Genomic DNA, 15,537 nt, shown 5'->3' on the forward strand with positions numbered 1-15,537 from the left:
TCAGCCTCAGTTGTAGTTGGCAACCCAGGACTGAAGGGGTCTTGCAAAGAAGTAGAGGCTTGGCACCATGAAGAGAGCCTGTGAGAGGCTATTGGTGAAGCCTAGTTGCAGCAGAAGGCCACAGTGTATTGGAGATGCCAGTACCGGGGATGATCACCAAGAACAGCAGCAGTGGAGTGGATCAACCTGAGCTTAGAGTGCTACAGAGGGCAGGGTTGGAGAAGTGACCCAAACCCTTTGGAGGATGCCAGATCATGTGTGGATCCCAGAAATTGGAACAAAAAACTGTAACATTGATATTGCCTTGGAGAACCCAAGATGTCAGAGCCGTGGGCTACCTGCTGAGGAAAGCTGCTAACAGAGAGTGGAACCCAGCCCAGGAGGAAGAAGTTTCTTAAAGTGAACAAAGATGTAAAAGGAGTTGAAGATCTGAAGATGGCTTTGATATCAGACATTGAGATGCAGAGTTTGGAGTTTGCCCAGCTGGGGATTACAGTTAGGTGACTGGATGAATCTCAGAAGAGACTTACTTTCAACTTTGGACTTTTAACACTGTTGAGACTGCTATAAGCTATGGGAACTTTTGAAGTTGGACTAAATGTATTTTTGCATTATGCAATGTTTAGGTATGACCCCCATGGACTTTTATGTTTGGACAAGCATATGGGGGCCAGGGAGTAGAATGTGATGGTTTGTATATGCTTGGCCCAGGGAGTGGCACTATTTGGAGGTGTTGCCTTGTTGGAACAGATGGTGGCCTTGTTGGAGTAATTGTGCCACTGTGGGTGTGGGCTTTAAGACCCTACTCTTAGCTGCCTGGGAGTCAGTCTTCCACTAGCAGCCTTCAGATGAAGATGTAGAACTCTCAGCTCTGCCTGTACCATGTCTACCTGGACGCTGCCATGTTCTTGCCTTGATGATATTGGACTAAATCTCTGAACTGTAAGCCAGCCCCAATTGAATGTTGTCCTTACAAGAGTTGCCTTGGTCATGGAGTCTGTTCACGGCAGTAAAACCCTAACTGAGACATCAGCTGTTCTCAATATCAACAGATAACGTCAGACCACCAACATCTGTGGGTTTGAGTAAACAGCACAATGTGAGCTATGCATATGACTAGCTGAGAGAATGGGTAAAAACATACACATAATACAATGTATGTGCACAATTAAAGCTGGCTAGATACATAGAGACCAAAGTTGAAACAGCAACAACAGATGCTAGATACACAGAAGTAATAGGGACGGAGAGAGAGTCAATGACGGTTTAATAAGAGGGGATAAATGAAAGGCAGGATGGATAGATAGGTCCAGCGTGGACCTTTAAAAAGCAGAATAGTGGAGATGTCCACTGGGGACCTGAAAAAGGAATGTTTATTTTTAAAACCCAAACCTGGTCTTGCTTTGCTTTTCTGACAGAAATAGTAACTGAAGCTGTGAAGTTAGATCAACTCACCAAGGAAAATAAGACAGGGAGGGGGGAAGACAAAGAGAAGGAGAGAGGGAGGGGAGGGGGAACTTTGCAACACATCTCTGGTTAACAAGAGGGAAACACCAGGGCAGATGGACCTGGTGTTCAGAAGGGTGTGTGGCAACACTGGAGTCAAAGGAATCTGCCCCATTTGTGTTCCTGAGTAGGTGTCTCTGATAACTGCTTTGAAAAAACAGAGTATAAATAAAAGTCTGTGGGCAGCGACAGAAAAACAACACCCTTGTTTTCAGTACGACTGAGTCTGTCCTGCCCTGCCCACCAGGCGTTTGGGGATCCACTCAGTTCGGACTGGGTGACTCGCACAATTTCTTGTGGCTGGGACTGCCAGCACAGCCTGCCTTCCAGCCTTTCCCCTGACCTCTCTTTACTGGCCCCCCATTGCACACCCGGGCTGGGAGACAGCACACCTGACACCCTCTTGTGGCACTAACATTCTTTTACTGGCCCCGTTGTCTGCACCATTTTGATAGTGTGAGCATTGGCGTTGCCGCTGTTCACTCGGATCTCCAGATTCCTTCCTGGTGGTTGAATCACCTGGGGGACAAAGCAGGTACCCAACTGCAGTTCACTCACTTTGGTAGTATGTCTCCTCTCTGCCACAGCCCTATCACAGGCAAGGAAGGACTGTGTGGCTGCTTAAGTGGTATTTAGCACTAGACACTATGGACTGTTGGCAAGGAAGAACCGATAAGACGGTAAACACATTAAAATTCAATTATCGGGCTGGAGAGATGGCTCAGCGGTTAAGAGCACCCGACTGCTCTTCCAGGGGTCCTGAGTTCAATTCCCAGCAACCACATGGTGGCTCACAACCATCTGTAAAGAGATCCGATGCCCTCTTCTGGTGTATCTGAAGACAGCTACAGTGTACTTATATATAAAAAATGAATAAATCTAAAAAAAAATTCAATTATCATATTTTATAGGATGGTCATAATTATCTTCCTGTAGACCAATCCCAACAGTAATAACCTCTCTTGGGCCTATGACGTTGGCCAGGACTCTCCTGCACTGACTTGGCCAGAAAGAACATGTAAAATGATAAACACATTAAAATTTAGAAATCAAGCTCTCTATATAATGGCCGATATTATCTGTCTGTAGATCAATTCTAATGATGATCACCTCTCTTGGGCCAGCTACTTGTTCTGTTAAAAACTGGGCACACCGGTCCCCAGCTCCGAAAAAAAGAACCAACAAAAAACAAAAAACAAAAAACTGGGCACACACATTCACGCAAAACAAACAAAAAATGTCCAGGTCCAGGAGCAGAACCCAAAGTCGTCACATTCAGTCTCTGTGTGCCCTTCCTGATCACATCTCTCCTTGCCCTAGAAACAGTTGTAATAATCTTTGCTGCCCTTTATGGTTTTGCTACGTATGTATTTATCCTTAATACTGTAGTTTACAGAAAGCTCAAGATCTCACAAAATCACCCAGCACTTAGGAGGCAGAGACAGGTGGATCTCTGTGAGCTCACGGCCAGCAGGGTCAACATAGTGAGTTCCACCTCTTCAGCACTGGGATTAAAGACATATTCCCACCACCACCACACCTTCCTTTTTTTTCATTTGAGTTCTGGATACTGAACTCAGGCCCATTACTGTCAGACTTTTATTAAAGTGGTGCTTGGTCTGACCAGTGCCTAAGGGTGCTGTACTGTGATCCTCGGTTTCAGGATCAGTGTAGATGTCAGTATCTGCAGATACTGCCGTGGTTACAGTGAGGACGTCAGTATCTGCATATATTGCTGTGGTTACAGTGAGGATGTCAGTGTCTGCATGTACTGCTGTGGTTACAGTGAGGGCGTCAGTGTCTGCATGTACTGCCATGGTTACAGTGAGGATGTCAATATCTGCATGTACTGCCGTGGTTACAGTGAGGATGTCAGTATCTGCATGTATTGCTCATTTCCTCAAAGTGCTGTATCTGCCTACTGCACCTTAAAAAGAGGTTTCTATTTCTTACGGTTTGTAGGTGTATCGAATGTCTGCGTTGTGACTTGTCTTTTCTATCCATTTTATGATGTTGATTGGTTTTGTGCAGATGAATTTGTGTCTAAGAAAAAAATCTTTTCAAGGTCGCATGCATGCAGTACACACATGCATTCAAAATAATAAATTTTTAAAAATTACTTTTCAGCCCCCAAATCATACTTCCTTATACAGATCCACCAGAATCTGGAACAGACACTTTTTTTGTGATATTGTAAAGGCACTGGGGAACATACAGTGGTATAATGTATGCTGTCCATAACCACATATGTTAATCCATCTACAGCAAAACCCCTTAGTTAAGTGATAAATATAAAAGAGTTATCGCACCATTTAGCTCTGTCTCTCCCTCCCTTCTTCCTTCCTCCTCTCTTTGAAATCAATGAGTTCCAAAGAATTTGGTAGTTCAGAGTTCGGTAGATTCTCTAACTAGTACAAATTAACAGTAGCAAGAATACAGGTAAAATCTAATTAGTAAAGGTCCAGAGGAACCTCCTGGAGGAACTCACTGGAATTTGTCTGTAGAAAGATTTTCAGTACACATTTAAATTTCTCACTAGCACCATTATTCATCTCTCTGTTAATCTGTACACTTTGCTAAACTTTACTTGCTCTCAATCGTTTTTAAGATCCTCTTTCTTGTCATCTACAGAGCTAAACCTCACTGCTGAAATTGCTACTGTTGTTAATTTCTCTCACCAAATGTTTGTGGCTTTTTTTTTTCCAAAAGATTCAACTTGGCTTTCTATCCTAATGTTTGATACAGTTGTGTGTTAGTACATTGGTTCCTGACTTGACAAAAAGCAGAATTCTGGCTTGCTTTTTACAGTGTGAGTGTGGCATGGTGGTCAGTTTCCAGCTACCAGTGAATTCTTGAACACTGAGTCGGGAAAGGATATAGAGAGCCGTGTCCGGCTGTGAACACCACAGCTTTTATTTCCCATTTTATTCATGCCAGCTCCTGATATTCCTATCTGTGTACACAATCATAATTGCAGCCATATCGATAAAATATATTTGCATTTTCAACTTAACTTATCTAAGACTCTGTCATCCTTTTTATAGCCATCAGTCATATTTATATAATGCTCTACCTTTTTTTATAAACTGACATTGATAAGGTAAAGCCATCGCTGGTATGGTCCTTAGACCCCTATATATGGCGGTGCTTAGAATCACACTGCACACACTCTGAAAACCTACAGAGCTGTGAACTGGAGCTGCTGAGGTGTGCGGCTGGCTCTCCTGGACTGGTTTAAGTCTTCCTTAGAATGGCCGAAAGGAAGGTACAGGGAGCCTCCTGCATGGCCAACCTCAGCTTCACCGTCACCCAGAGTCAGCGGTCTCTGGAGAGCGATCTCCTTCTCAACACACAGAGGAGGGAGCATGGTGCGGGTTCGGTCTCCTCCGCCCACTCTGAGTCCCTCCTAAGTCAGTCTGGGCCACCACAATTACGAACCGTTTTTCCCCATGGGGCAGAGGGCGGTACCAATCAGACACTAGTTTCCGTCCACGGGCCACGCCTCCGGGGCCGGAAATTACCCGCCAGGGAAAAGGACGCAAACGGAAGTCCCGCCCTCCCATTTGCAGACGGTGGCCAGGACCAGTCAATCCGTGGCGGGCACTTTCGCAGTGAGCTTCCCTGTACGGTTGGTGGACCTGCAGGGCGACAGTGCAGCACGCACAGTCCGCACCGCGCTCCCACGTGGGCTGATCCCCGGGTCGCACGTCACGTGGCTCCCCGCGTGACCCCTGCAGGAATGGCAGCCCCGTCCATGAAGGAAAGGCAGGCGTGCTGGGGCGCGCGCGACCTGTACTGGCGCTGCCTCGACGACAACGCAGAGGACGCGGCCCGGTGCCAGAAGCTGAGGAGCTCGTTCGAGGCCAGCTGCCCCCAGCAGTGGGTAAGTCCCGCGGGGCTGCAACGCGTCCCTGTGTGCACCCTCACCTCAGGGTAGGTTTTGAGGGGCAAGGTCACGAGTTGGAAGTCACATTAGTTGATATTACTGGAGAAAATGTCAGTGCGCTATCAGACTCTGGAGGACATAGTGGTGCAGTGCTATGACTTCTGCAGGCGTCATAGTCTTTCTCACAGTCCCTCCCCTCAAGTTTCCTCATATTCATCGGTCTGGCTCACTTAGTATCAGTTCTTTTCTCTCTTCACCTTGTCCCAGCCTCTGTCACCTATAGACTGAGAGGTGTGTCCAAAGACACCTGTGTGAGAGGGCGGGGAGGAAATGGAGGATCATGGGAATATGTTCTGAGGTAGACACTTGGATTCATTCACTAGGACTTTTATTCAGCCTTGGAAGAAAGTCTTGCATCCAGATTTATGCAGCAGGAGCCATGCATGAGAGGAGAAACATTTCTCCAGGATGAGGCAGCCACCGTAGTGGAGAGGGAAGTTCATGTGTACTCTGCTGTACAGCGGTCCCTTGAGAAAGATGTGGGTTTGTGGCTGTGCAGGGACAAGAGAACCAGGGCTCTGGGTGGCTGGTGCATCCACAGGTTCAGAAGGAGAAACAGCCCAAGAGGTGCTGAGTTCTGGGCAAGTTGTTGTCAACACCAAAATACCGCTCTCACTTCAAGGCCAGTCTGTTTTGTAGCCAAATATGAGTGACTGGCTCGGGAACAGAGACTGAGGTTTTCCCCAAATACCATATGGCAGAAGTTTCACGCCGTCTTATAGAATGTAACACAGAGTGGAAAACCACGTAAGTTTGTTACAGCAAAGGAAGAAAGTCTGCTGTGTGGTGGTATTCTTAGCCTTCTGGTTGGTGGGAGCTAGTGGTCTGTTAAAACATTCCAAAAGGGTTCACCTGTCCCCAGGGTGTTATGTCAGTTACAGAGGAGGACAAGAGATTAAGAGGGCTAAAGACAGACCTGGCAGCCTCTCTCCGTAGGCACTCAGGTTCCGATCAGTAAGTCAGTCCTGTAGAAGATCCAATGTAAGATATGGCTCACCCCGCCCCATTTAAATTGGGATGGAATGCTTTAAGTAATTAATTTAAATGTAATTGTCTCTTGGGGGCATTGATGCCTGTCTCAGTAATAATTTGTCACAAAATGCGAGGGATATCATACGTTTTTAATCTTATATCCTTTATATAATAGACAGATGGAGCAGATTTATGAATTCCTTGTCAGACACAACAGACGGGCAGAGGCCATCAAACCAAACGGACTTAAAGGGGAGGAGGAGGCTTCAAATGAAGCAGTGTTGTGACAGGCTCAGTGGAGCTGTACACAGTTTCTCACCCACTCTGAACTGAGGTCCCGCTTCCCGTGAAGTTAAAGATTGAACATCATGTTCAGAAACTATGTTTGAATCCTACACTTGGGTTGGACTGCCCCTCTGTGAAGGCACCTTTGATATTGGGCAGGAGGATGTTACATTCTTCCAGATGGAATTTTAAGGAACAAATCTGCCTGCTAGGCCAGAGAACGAGTTTCTCAGGGAACAAGAAAGACGTATCCAGGCAGGGGGTCCATTAAGACATACACTGAAGGCTTTTAACAAGAGCAGCATTTTCTAGTCTTGACAATGCACATGTGAGGTATCCCACATTTGTCTTGTCTACAGGTGCATAAAACTGTTTCATAAGTTCCCAGGATGTTTGGACGCTAAACAGGGACACTAGCCATGAGGAATAGACTCACGGTTCTCCAGGCTTCTTAGGAGCTCACTGGATCCCTGACTCAGGATTCCAGAGTACAAACTACAATCTCCTTCAATACCATTGATGCTAAATAACGTGTTACATTTACACCTGTGTTTTTTGCTTGCCTAAGCTGCATAATTTGCTCTAATATCAGACCTTTTTATCTCAATAGATAAAATATTTTGACAAAAGAAGAGACTACTTAAAATTTAAGGAAAAATTTGAAGCAGGAGAATTCCAGTCTTCACCGTCGACTGAAAATTCCTAGCCCTCTTTCTGGACTTTCACACAAGTGGTAATTATTCCTCTGGACTTTCAGAAATGATTCCCGGGCTTGAATCACAGTGCACATCATGTTCTCTGTAAACAAGTTACTAAAATGGTGGAAAAAAGCATAAGATCTCATCATTCAAACTATGAAGGACTGCTTTAATTTAGTGAGAGATCCATTTTAAGAAAAAGCATAAAGTTATTATATAAAAAGTTTATTATAAAAAAATACATTGTTCATCTTCCTTTCCCCCTTTGGAATAAAAGCTGAATAGTAAGCGAATATAGTTGCACATCAAGAAAATATAAACTAAGATAGGTTATTATGCGTGCTTCTGGCAGTTAGCATCAGAAATCACACAGTGAAGTTGGAAGAAGCCTTAAACTAATAGAGGGGTTATAATAAAACATTGTTTTCAGATGTGATCAGACAATACCTGGATTGCTACCTAGTTCAGTAAGACAAAGAGAAATAAATATGTAGGTTGGGAAGGGAAAACTGGGTCTACTCCAGGATGATTAAGAAAACGCCTAAGGATGGGCTCCTGAAAGTGTAACAGTAACGCACAAATGTGGAGACAATACTCACAAATCACTGATATCCTGAAGAATTTGAATCCAGAATAGAAAAAAATAAAAAGAACCTCATGATTCTTAATAAGAAAATTCCTGTTTAAAAAGTGGTCCAATTGTGTGATGTACATTTCTCAAAATTCGACAGAAGACAAATCTCTTAAAAGATCCTCCTTATCATTCAATATTAGAATGGAAATTAATGCCATACTGATACGTCACAAGATACCTGTTAGAATGGCTTAAATTAAAATCTGACAATACCAAATGATGACAAGGATGCAGAACAAGTCACTCTTGGTGATACTGTAAACTGGGAAAGCCCTCTGCAGAGGTTTTCAGTCAAACACGCTGACCTTTGACCCACCAGCCCCACTCCTAGGTACCCTCACCAAATGAACTGGAAGGAAAAGCTGCAGCATCACTCAGTCACGTAAAACCGGATCCCCGTGGCAGGAGGAGGTATCCCAGCGATGGATGGAAAAACCAACGACACAAGCAGACACCTGCATGAGCTGGGAATGCTCTGGGCTTCCTGTTAGGAGCCAGTCCTGTAATGTCAGTCATCTCATCACTGGAGCGGCTTCTGGCTGAAGTGGGGTAGAGATGAAGTGTGGTGGCCTGTCATGAAACACTGTTGTAGATCAAAGCTTCAGGAGAGAATGAATAGGCAGTGGACTCTGAAATTGCAGTATTCCTGTAAGGGTTCCAGGGACAGCAATTCCTTGCAGGAATGATAAGGATTACCATTAAATGCAGCTGTCTGAACAGGAAGCCTGCTTGGGTTAGTTCTTGGCTTCAGTAGGGATTCACAGGAGTGGCTCGATGATTACAGTCCTCAGAGACAGATTTCCAACCACCGTCAGAGCACAGTCGTATAGGGCAAATCTCACGTAAACCTAATGAACAATGTGGGCTCAATTCATGGCTTTGGTGATGAAGCCTAGGACCCGCGGATAAAGAACATCATTGGAGCTGATTCACATCTTGCCATAAGTGTTTCCTCTCTGAGCAGGAATACACAGGTACCTAACAGCAGGGAGAGAAGGCTGCTGGCTCTCAAACCCTTCCCTCTGCCTCAGCTGCTGCTTCAAAACAGAAGGACATAGGTGCTCATAAACAACAACGTTAGTTATGCCAGCCTAACAATACTGGTTTCTAGGAAGAACATACCTTAAAAATTCCTTTTTAAAAAACTCCATAAATGTTTAAAATACTTTTAAAAGGTTAGCTAAAAAGGGGACAATATATATAGTGATATACTTTAAGGCACATGAAAAGGTTTTGGCATTGAGGTGCAAGGTTAGAGACATGAAGGTAACCCCAGGACATCTCAGAATATTTCGTTAGTCCAGATGGTTGTGAGTCACCATCCATAGCACCATGTGAGATCGAGGGTGAGGCCCAGCCTTCATGACGGTGGCCCTGCACACCCGAGCAGCTGCTGTCTGGTGTACTCCCAGATCAGCAGAGCCCCGCTCACGTGCACATTTAGTGAGCGGATGATGCCCTGCTGAGGAATCTCCACACACACATCCAGCTGCTGGATCAGGTTGACTGGGATTCCTTCCCGCTCGTTTCTGAAGAAGAAAAATAGTTAAGACGACTTAGTTTCCCTGTCATACAGGGAAGTACCTTCTTTTACTATTTTTTTTTTTTTTTTTTAGGAGTCCTGAATGTAGGGGTTGGGGATTTAGCTCAGTGGTAGAGCGCTTGCCTAGGAAGCGCAAGGCCCTGGGTTCGGTCCCCAGCTCCGAAAAAAAAAAAAAAAAAAAAAAAAAAAAAGAAAAAAAAAAAAAGAAAAGAAAAGGAGTCCTGAATGTTACTATTGGAGACAGATAAACAAGTGAAGCCAACCTGGGTTCCAGTAAGTAAGGGGATGACAAAGACAGGCCAATGTCGTGTTTACTAGTAAACAGCCAGGTGAGAAAAAGGAAAACCAGGGGGTCCCCATCAATGTTATAAGCTCACAGAAGCTGTGTGACAGGAACCTGGGTACATCATGAAACAGTCTAAAGAAGAGACATGAACCAGGGAATCGGCTCACCCCAACAGCAGCAGTGACTTCTCAGGGAAGCGGTACTGGGCCAAGTCTGAGCTTTGTGCTGTCTGCTCCACACCAATGACAGTGTAGCCTTCCGCCTTTTTCTGCTGCAGATAATCCACTAACTGGGATGGCCTGACCTTCAGGGCAGTTTTAAGAACAGAATATGAAATCATTCCATTGTGAAATGAGCAAGCAGACAGAGCATTAAAACTCAAACCGGACCTGTCAAAAGGACTTTGGATGAAAAGCAGGACACCAGACGGCATCAGGAAGATTCCCTCCACAGCACAGACTGCTGAGGGGTAGCTAAGGGAACTACCACACCACTGCAGGTAGGTCACAGACCAAACCTCATGGAACTCAGGACTAAAAAGGATTACACTGAGAAACTGGCACAAAGACACCGTGCTGAAACATTTTCACAAATACAGAGTCTAATAAGCGACTTCACACCTACCTCCACCAGAGGAAGCCACTGCTCTGCAGAGACACTGAGGTGCTGGAACTGTCTGTCACTGACACACTGAAGACTACCGACGACAAGTACGGCAGCCCCGAACACCTCACAGGTCCTGCACAGCCCTGTAGAGAGTGACCCGTTACAAAGACTGTCTCCAGCATGTCACAGGTTCACGGCGCCCAGCCTTTCCTCTGAGGACTGTGTGTGGAACAGACAGCCACAGAGGGTAAATGCTTTACCTCCTAGGTTGGTTGGCTTGTCGATGAGTGAGGCCACAACGATCAGTCTGCTAATGGACTTTCCCAGCTTGGCAGCCCGGTCCTGAAACTCAAGCTCCAGGTCTGAATCCAGAGCACTGTGTCCCCACGGGATGATTTTTTTCTGGACATCAGCCCACTCTGATTGGCTGTCTGCTTCACCCAGAGTAGAACCTGAGAAGAAATAATAGTGCCTCTAGGTAACTGCCCAAGTCAATTCTCTTTGCATCTTCAGATGTATTTTTAAATATTCTTTTCTTGTTAACACATGTATACAGCCTGATTGTATGTATATGCACCACGTGTATGCAGTGCCCTGGAAGACCAGAAGAGGACATTGAATACCCTGTGGTTGGGAGCCACCTCATGTGGATGCTAAGAATGCAACCAGTTAGCTGCAGTCTGTACTCAACGTCATGTCCTCACAAGGGCCTCTCAGCCCTTGGTGCGCTCTCCACTGGGCTGGATCTACTGGGGTTTTGCTGCCACTGTATGATCTGTGTGCAGCTGTCTGCTGTTAAAGAACACAAGCCGTGAGAAGGAACTTGTCCATGTCTAGCACATAGGATACCCACAGTGAATCCCCTTCGAATGGATGAATAGATTCAAGGTGATCTGTCCAAAGACTGAACCATCTCTGCTTTTCATAGAACTGTACCCAGACACAATAAATTAAACCATGAGGTGTGACTGAAGCCTGCAGCTTTACAAAAGTTAGGAGGTGAGGGGACATGCTTGTCATGGTGTGCACATGGAAGTCAAGTGACACGTGAGAATTAGTTGTCTCCTACCATGTGGGTCAAACTCAGGTACTCAGGCTTGGCAGTAAGTATCCACCAAGCCATCTCACCAGCACTTGGGGCTGCATTTTTAATAAGCTAAGTACTGCCTGGAGACACGGAGGGCCTAAACAGCAACAGTTGGGGCTGGCAGGGAGAGGCTGGGAAGTTGGGAAAAAAAAACAGCAGCAGACCAGCAAAAGAAATTTACAGGGGCTGGGGATTTAGCTCAGTGGTAGAGCGCTTACCTAGAAGCGCAAGGCCCTGGGTTTGGTCCCCAGCTCCGAAAAAAAGAACCAAAAAAAAAAAAAAAATTTACAGAGTAGGCAGGTGTGGAGAGGGGGAAGCCCTGACTTACACTGTAGGACTCTGGCTTTGGTGAAGCAGTCACAGTGGTAGGGAGGAGCCAGCAGAGTGAGGATGCCCCGGACACATTGAGCCACTGGCTTTCAAGGAAGCCTGATTGGTTTGGCACTGGAAGAGGGAAGGCTGTGGGGAACGTGCTGAAAGGGGGTTGCCTAACCAGACCCAAAAGGACCAGGATCCAGAGCTCTACTCTGTTGTGAGGAGGCAAGAATGTGACCTCACGTTTAGCCTTATGGAAAGCTTACCTTTCTAGAACAAACCACCAACAATGAATTCTAAAATCCCTACTTAAAAAGGAAGCTACCATGGTTACAGAAAGATGCGCTGTCTGGAAAGCGAGCATTCAGCTAGAAGTCCTGGTCAGAGCCAAGCCACACGTGCTCCTGCCTTCCTCTAAATAGAGGCAGAGAACCAGGTCAATGACATGAGATCAATGAGACACATTCTAGAACAGCAGTCAGGAGCCTGCACCAGTGAACCAGGGTAAAATGGAGCTCCCTTACCTTGGTCCTGCTGGGACCAGTCTCCTGGACTCAGCTCACCAAGTGTAATCCCAGACAGGTACCACTGGGACCCCACGTTGGAAGGGATGTCTGTGAAGTTGGCAAACTTCTCCAGGGCAATCCACTCTTCTTCAGTGACACCTGAGAGCCGTGGGAACGTGTAAAATATGGTCTGAAAAGAGAGTTGTGAATTATATTATTTTCCTTAAAAAATAGAAGGAGAAAAACAAAACCAAACCAGGTGTTACTAGTGCTAGTGCTTTTCTCAAGCCACCCTCAACTTACAGGCTCTCAGGCCTCAGTACCTCTGTAGGTATGCTTCACTCTACCCTAGGATATTCAGAGTCACTTAGGGACCCCAAAGAGCATGCAGGGCCTCTCTCCAGCACTAACTACATGTGACTACTATGCTCTTTCTCAAGCACTCCATGATTCAAAGGCCATTGTTACTAAAGAGAAACATATACCTAAAGGCAGTGTCCTGGCCACCAGCCACTCATCCCATGCTCAGTTCCACTGCAGACATCCAAACCCTGTATCCTGGCTCAACAGTGTAACCCACTGTATGATGTGGAGTGAGCCATGAAGGCTTCGTCAGCTTCAGCTCATCGTGTGTGTGAAGGTGGGTAAATGGAGCCTATAAGACCACAAGGCCGCCATTCTGTTCCTCCCTCTCGAAGAACTCTCAACCATGGAAAGGCATGTGAGAGAGAAAACCCCAAGCAACAGGCAACTGAAATTGAAATGACGCCCAATGCACATGTTTTCAAGGGCAGTTTAAAGGCAGATACAATTTGTTTCAGGTAGTTCTAAGGCAAATATGGTTTGCTTCATGCTAGCCACATTTGTGCAAATTTAAACTGGTGTCATATTGGAGAATAACGGTTATCAGTTGGGCCTCCTGAGCCCAGCTCCGAACACTAAGGCTGGTGACAGAATCTGGTGGACCATGAACTCCCTGACTCCAAGAATACGCATGGAACGCCCACTGCTGCTCCCCCACTCTGCCTGGTATTGCTAAGGATAAGATAACAGCTGAAAGGAAGGTTGGCAGCAGCAAGGGGAAGGAGAGAAGACTCAGAGCCTGGGGGCTGCCTGGTACAAAGTGGATGGGGTGCTCGAGAGCCCTTAGGAAGGTCTCAGCAGAGGGCTGTGGAACTGAGGAGCACCAACGACGTATGATAGTGAAAAATCCTAGTATGTCTTATCTTGAGAAGAATGATATCGGTAGAACGACAAAGCATTTGCTCATTTGTGTATGTGTATAAATGTGTGTATGTATATGTGTACATGTGCGTGCGTGCGTGTGTGTGTGTGTGTGTAGCTAGGCTCCCAATATAGACCCCCAGAGGAAAAGTCACCTGGGTCAGGTGCTCTCACTTCACAGCTAGGTAGACAGCACAAACAGTGCCATAGCTGGAGTTGAAAAGGGTGTAAGGATGCCTGGTGCTCTATGTAAATTAAGAGTTAACACTCTGATGCCATTTATTTTAACTGCACTATGTATGTTGACAGTTTTTAGAACTATATAAGCACTCTGCTACTTTCAACAACATGGAGCAACATTTGCCATCCATTTCATTACCCAGAACCTAAAAGGACTAACTGCATTGGTAACAGGCTTCAGTACAAGAGAGTCTCACCTGCACACATGTTCTCTCACTCACTTCCTTTTAGAAATCTGTTCTGATTTCTGCTTAGTTAAATACTCCCTTCCGTGTTTACAAGCCAGACACTGCCAGAGAAATAGAAAGTGAGAATGACTAGCCAGTTGTCACTGCTGAGGGGTGAACCGCAAGCACATTCACAACTTCAGGGGGTCAAGGGGACAGAGGATGAGCCTATCACAGCCTTCAACAGCGGGGACAGAAAAGAGCATCAGGGCCGCGGACAGCAGACGGCTTACAGGCAGCACTCTCCGCTTACCTCCAGACTGTAGTCCTTCAGGGGGTGAAAGGTGGAGAAGAAGAAATGGTCCTGGATGCGCTGCCAGTTCTTCCTGGCGTTCCTGAGGGGGAGAACAGGGAGGGAACAGCTCTGGAGGGAAGTCAGTACAGTACCTTAAAAAATTCTGTATCCCACGCTCATATCCCATACTCTCCTACATTAACATATGTTTGTTCTAGTTCTGTCTCTGTCTGCCTGTCTTCTGAGGTTGTGGTTTGAATGAGAAGTGTCCCCCATACGCTTATATATTTGAACACTTGGTCCCCAGTAGGTAGTGCTGTGTGGAGAGGATTAAGAGGTTTATGGCCTCTCTGGAAGAAGTATGTCGCTAAGGGTGGGCTTCGAAAGTTCACAACCCCACCCGACTTCCAGTTGTGATCTCTCAGCTTCCTGTTCTTGCTGTCAGGCATCCTCAGCAAGGTGAACCCATCCCCCTAGAACTGTAAGCCAAGACAAACTCTCCCTTCTGTAATTTGTGCCTGGCTATATTTATCAGTCGCTAACAAGGGGCTACTGGGGATTAATCCCTGGGACTTCATGTATGCCCTGTGAACATATTGCCCCTGAGCTCTGTCCCCAGTATGCAATGTGCATTTTAAACTGCCACAGAGATAAACTGCCACATAGGAATGTTCTCACTTTGGTTGTGGTTTTTGAGATAGTTTCAAGTTCATGAGGGTAGCCCTGAACTCTACCTCCAAATGCCAGGATTACAAATAACGCACGACCATGCCTAGTTTTTTTTCTTCTTCCTTTAAACTAGGCATCGTGCTGCTCACCTACAATTCCAACATTCAGACACTATCGAAAATCAAAGAACAAAACAACAAAGTTTTGCTTTGTTGTTCTTTGCAGAACTGCAGCTTGAGTAGGCCTCATGCTCTCCAGAATGTGCTCTACCACTCAGCTAGCCCACAGAGCTTTATATTTTGAAATGGAACTCAAGGATGAACAGAGAAACTAATGCTTTCAAAATCAGAAAGGAAGAAAAAGAAAAGAAAGGAAGGAATAAAACCCACATCTCTGAGTGTCAAGCACAGGCATTGTCCAGTAAAACCTGAAGAACGCTGAGAACATACTTCCACTGTGTAGCCCAGGCTAGCCTCAAACTCAGTCACATAATACAGACCCAAAACACCCATCACCTCTGGGGTTGGGGGTCCCTGTGTCTCTGCCTGGCAGTGGACC

General features: G+C 45.9%; 2 protein-coding genes across 7 annotated transcripts in view; one reads left to right on the forward strand and one right to left on the reverse strand.

Moving 5' to 3' along the window:
* Window positions 1-5,094: 5,094 nt before the first annotated feature.
* Coa6 (cytochrome c oxidase assembly factor 6) lies at window positions 5,095-7,697 on the forward strand. The gene is made up of 2 exons (NM_001401093.1): window positions 5,095-5,389; window positions 7,320-7,697. Exons 1-2 carry the CDS (start codon window positions 5,246-5,248, stop codon window positions 7,413-7,415), a joined length of 240 nt encoding a protein of 79 aa, NP_001388022.1. The 5' UTR covers window positions 5,095-5,245; the 3' UTR covers window positions 7,416-7,697.
* The window catches only part of Tarbp1 (TAR (HIV-1) RNA binding protein 1), a 51,008-nt gene continuing 43,087 nt past the window's right edge, over window positions 7,617-15,537 (reverse strand). For 5 of the 6 annotated variants that reach the window (XM_039098287.2, XM_063278867.1, XM_063278868.1 and 2 more), the window contains 6 exons: window positions 14,329-14,410; window positions 12,403-12,574; window positions 10,737-10,928; window positions 10,495-10,619; window positions 10,038-10,174; window positions 7,617-9,570 (listed from right to left, as the gene is read on the reverse strand). In XM_039098287.2, coding sequence (XP_038954215.2) covers window positions 9,402-9,570; window positions 10,038-10,174; window positions 10,495-10,619; window positions 10,737-10,928; window positions 12,403-12,574; window positions 14,329-14,410 — 877 coding nt within the window. In that variant the 3' untranslated portion in view covers window positions 7,617-9,401. Of the gene's footprint in view, window positions 9,571-10,037; window positions 10,175-10,494; window positions 10,620-10,736; window positions 10,929-12,402; window positions 12,575-14,045; window positions 14,138-14,328; window positions 14,411-15,537 lie in introns of those variants that run through there. The other variant, XM_063278866.1, reaches the window with a different exon arrangement.

The sequence above is a fragment of the Rattus norvegicus genome, chromosome 19, assembly GCF_036323735.1.
Source record: "Rattus norvegicus strain BN/NHsdMcwi chromosome 19, GRCr8, whole genome shotgun sequence".
NCBI classification, from domain to species: Eukaryota; Metazoa; Chordata; class Mammalia; order Rodentia; family Muridae; genus Rattus; species Rattus norvegicus.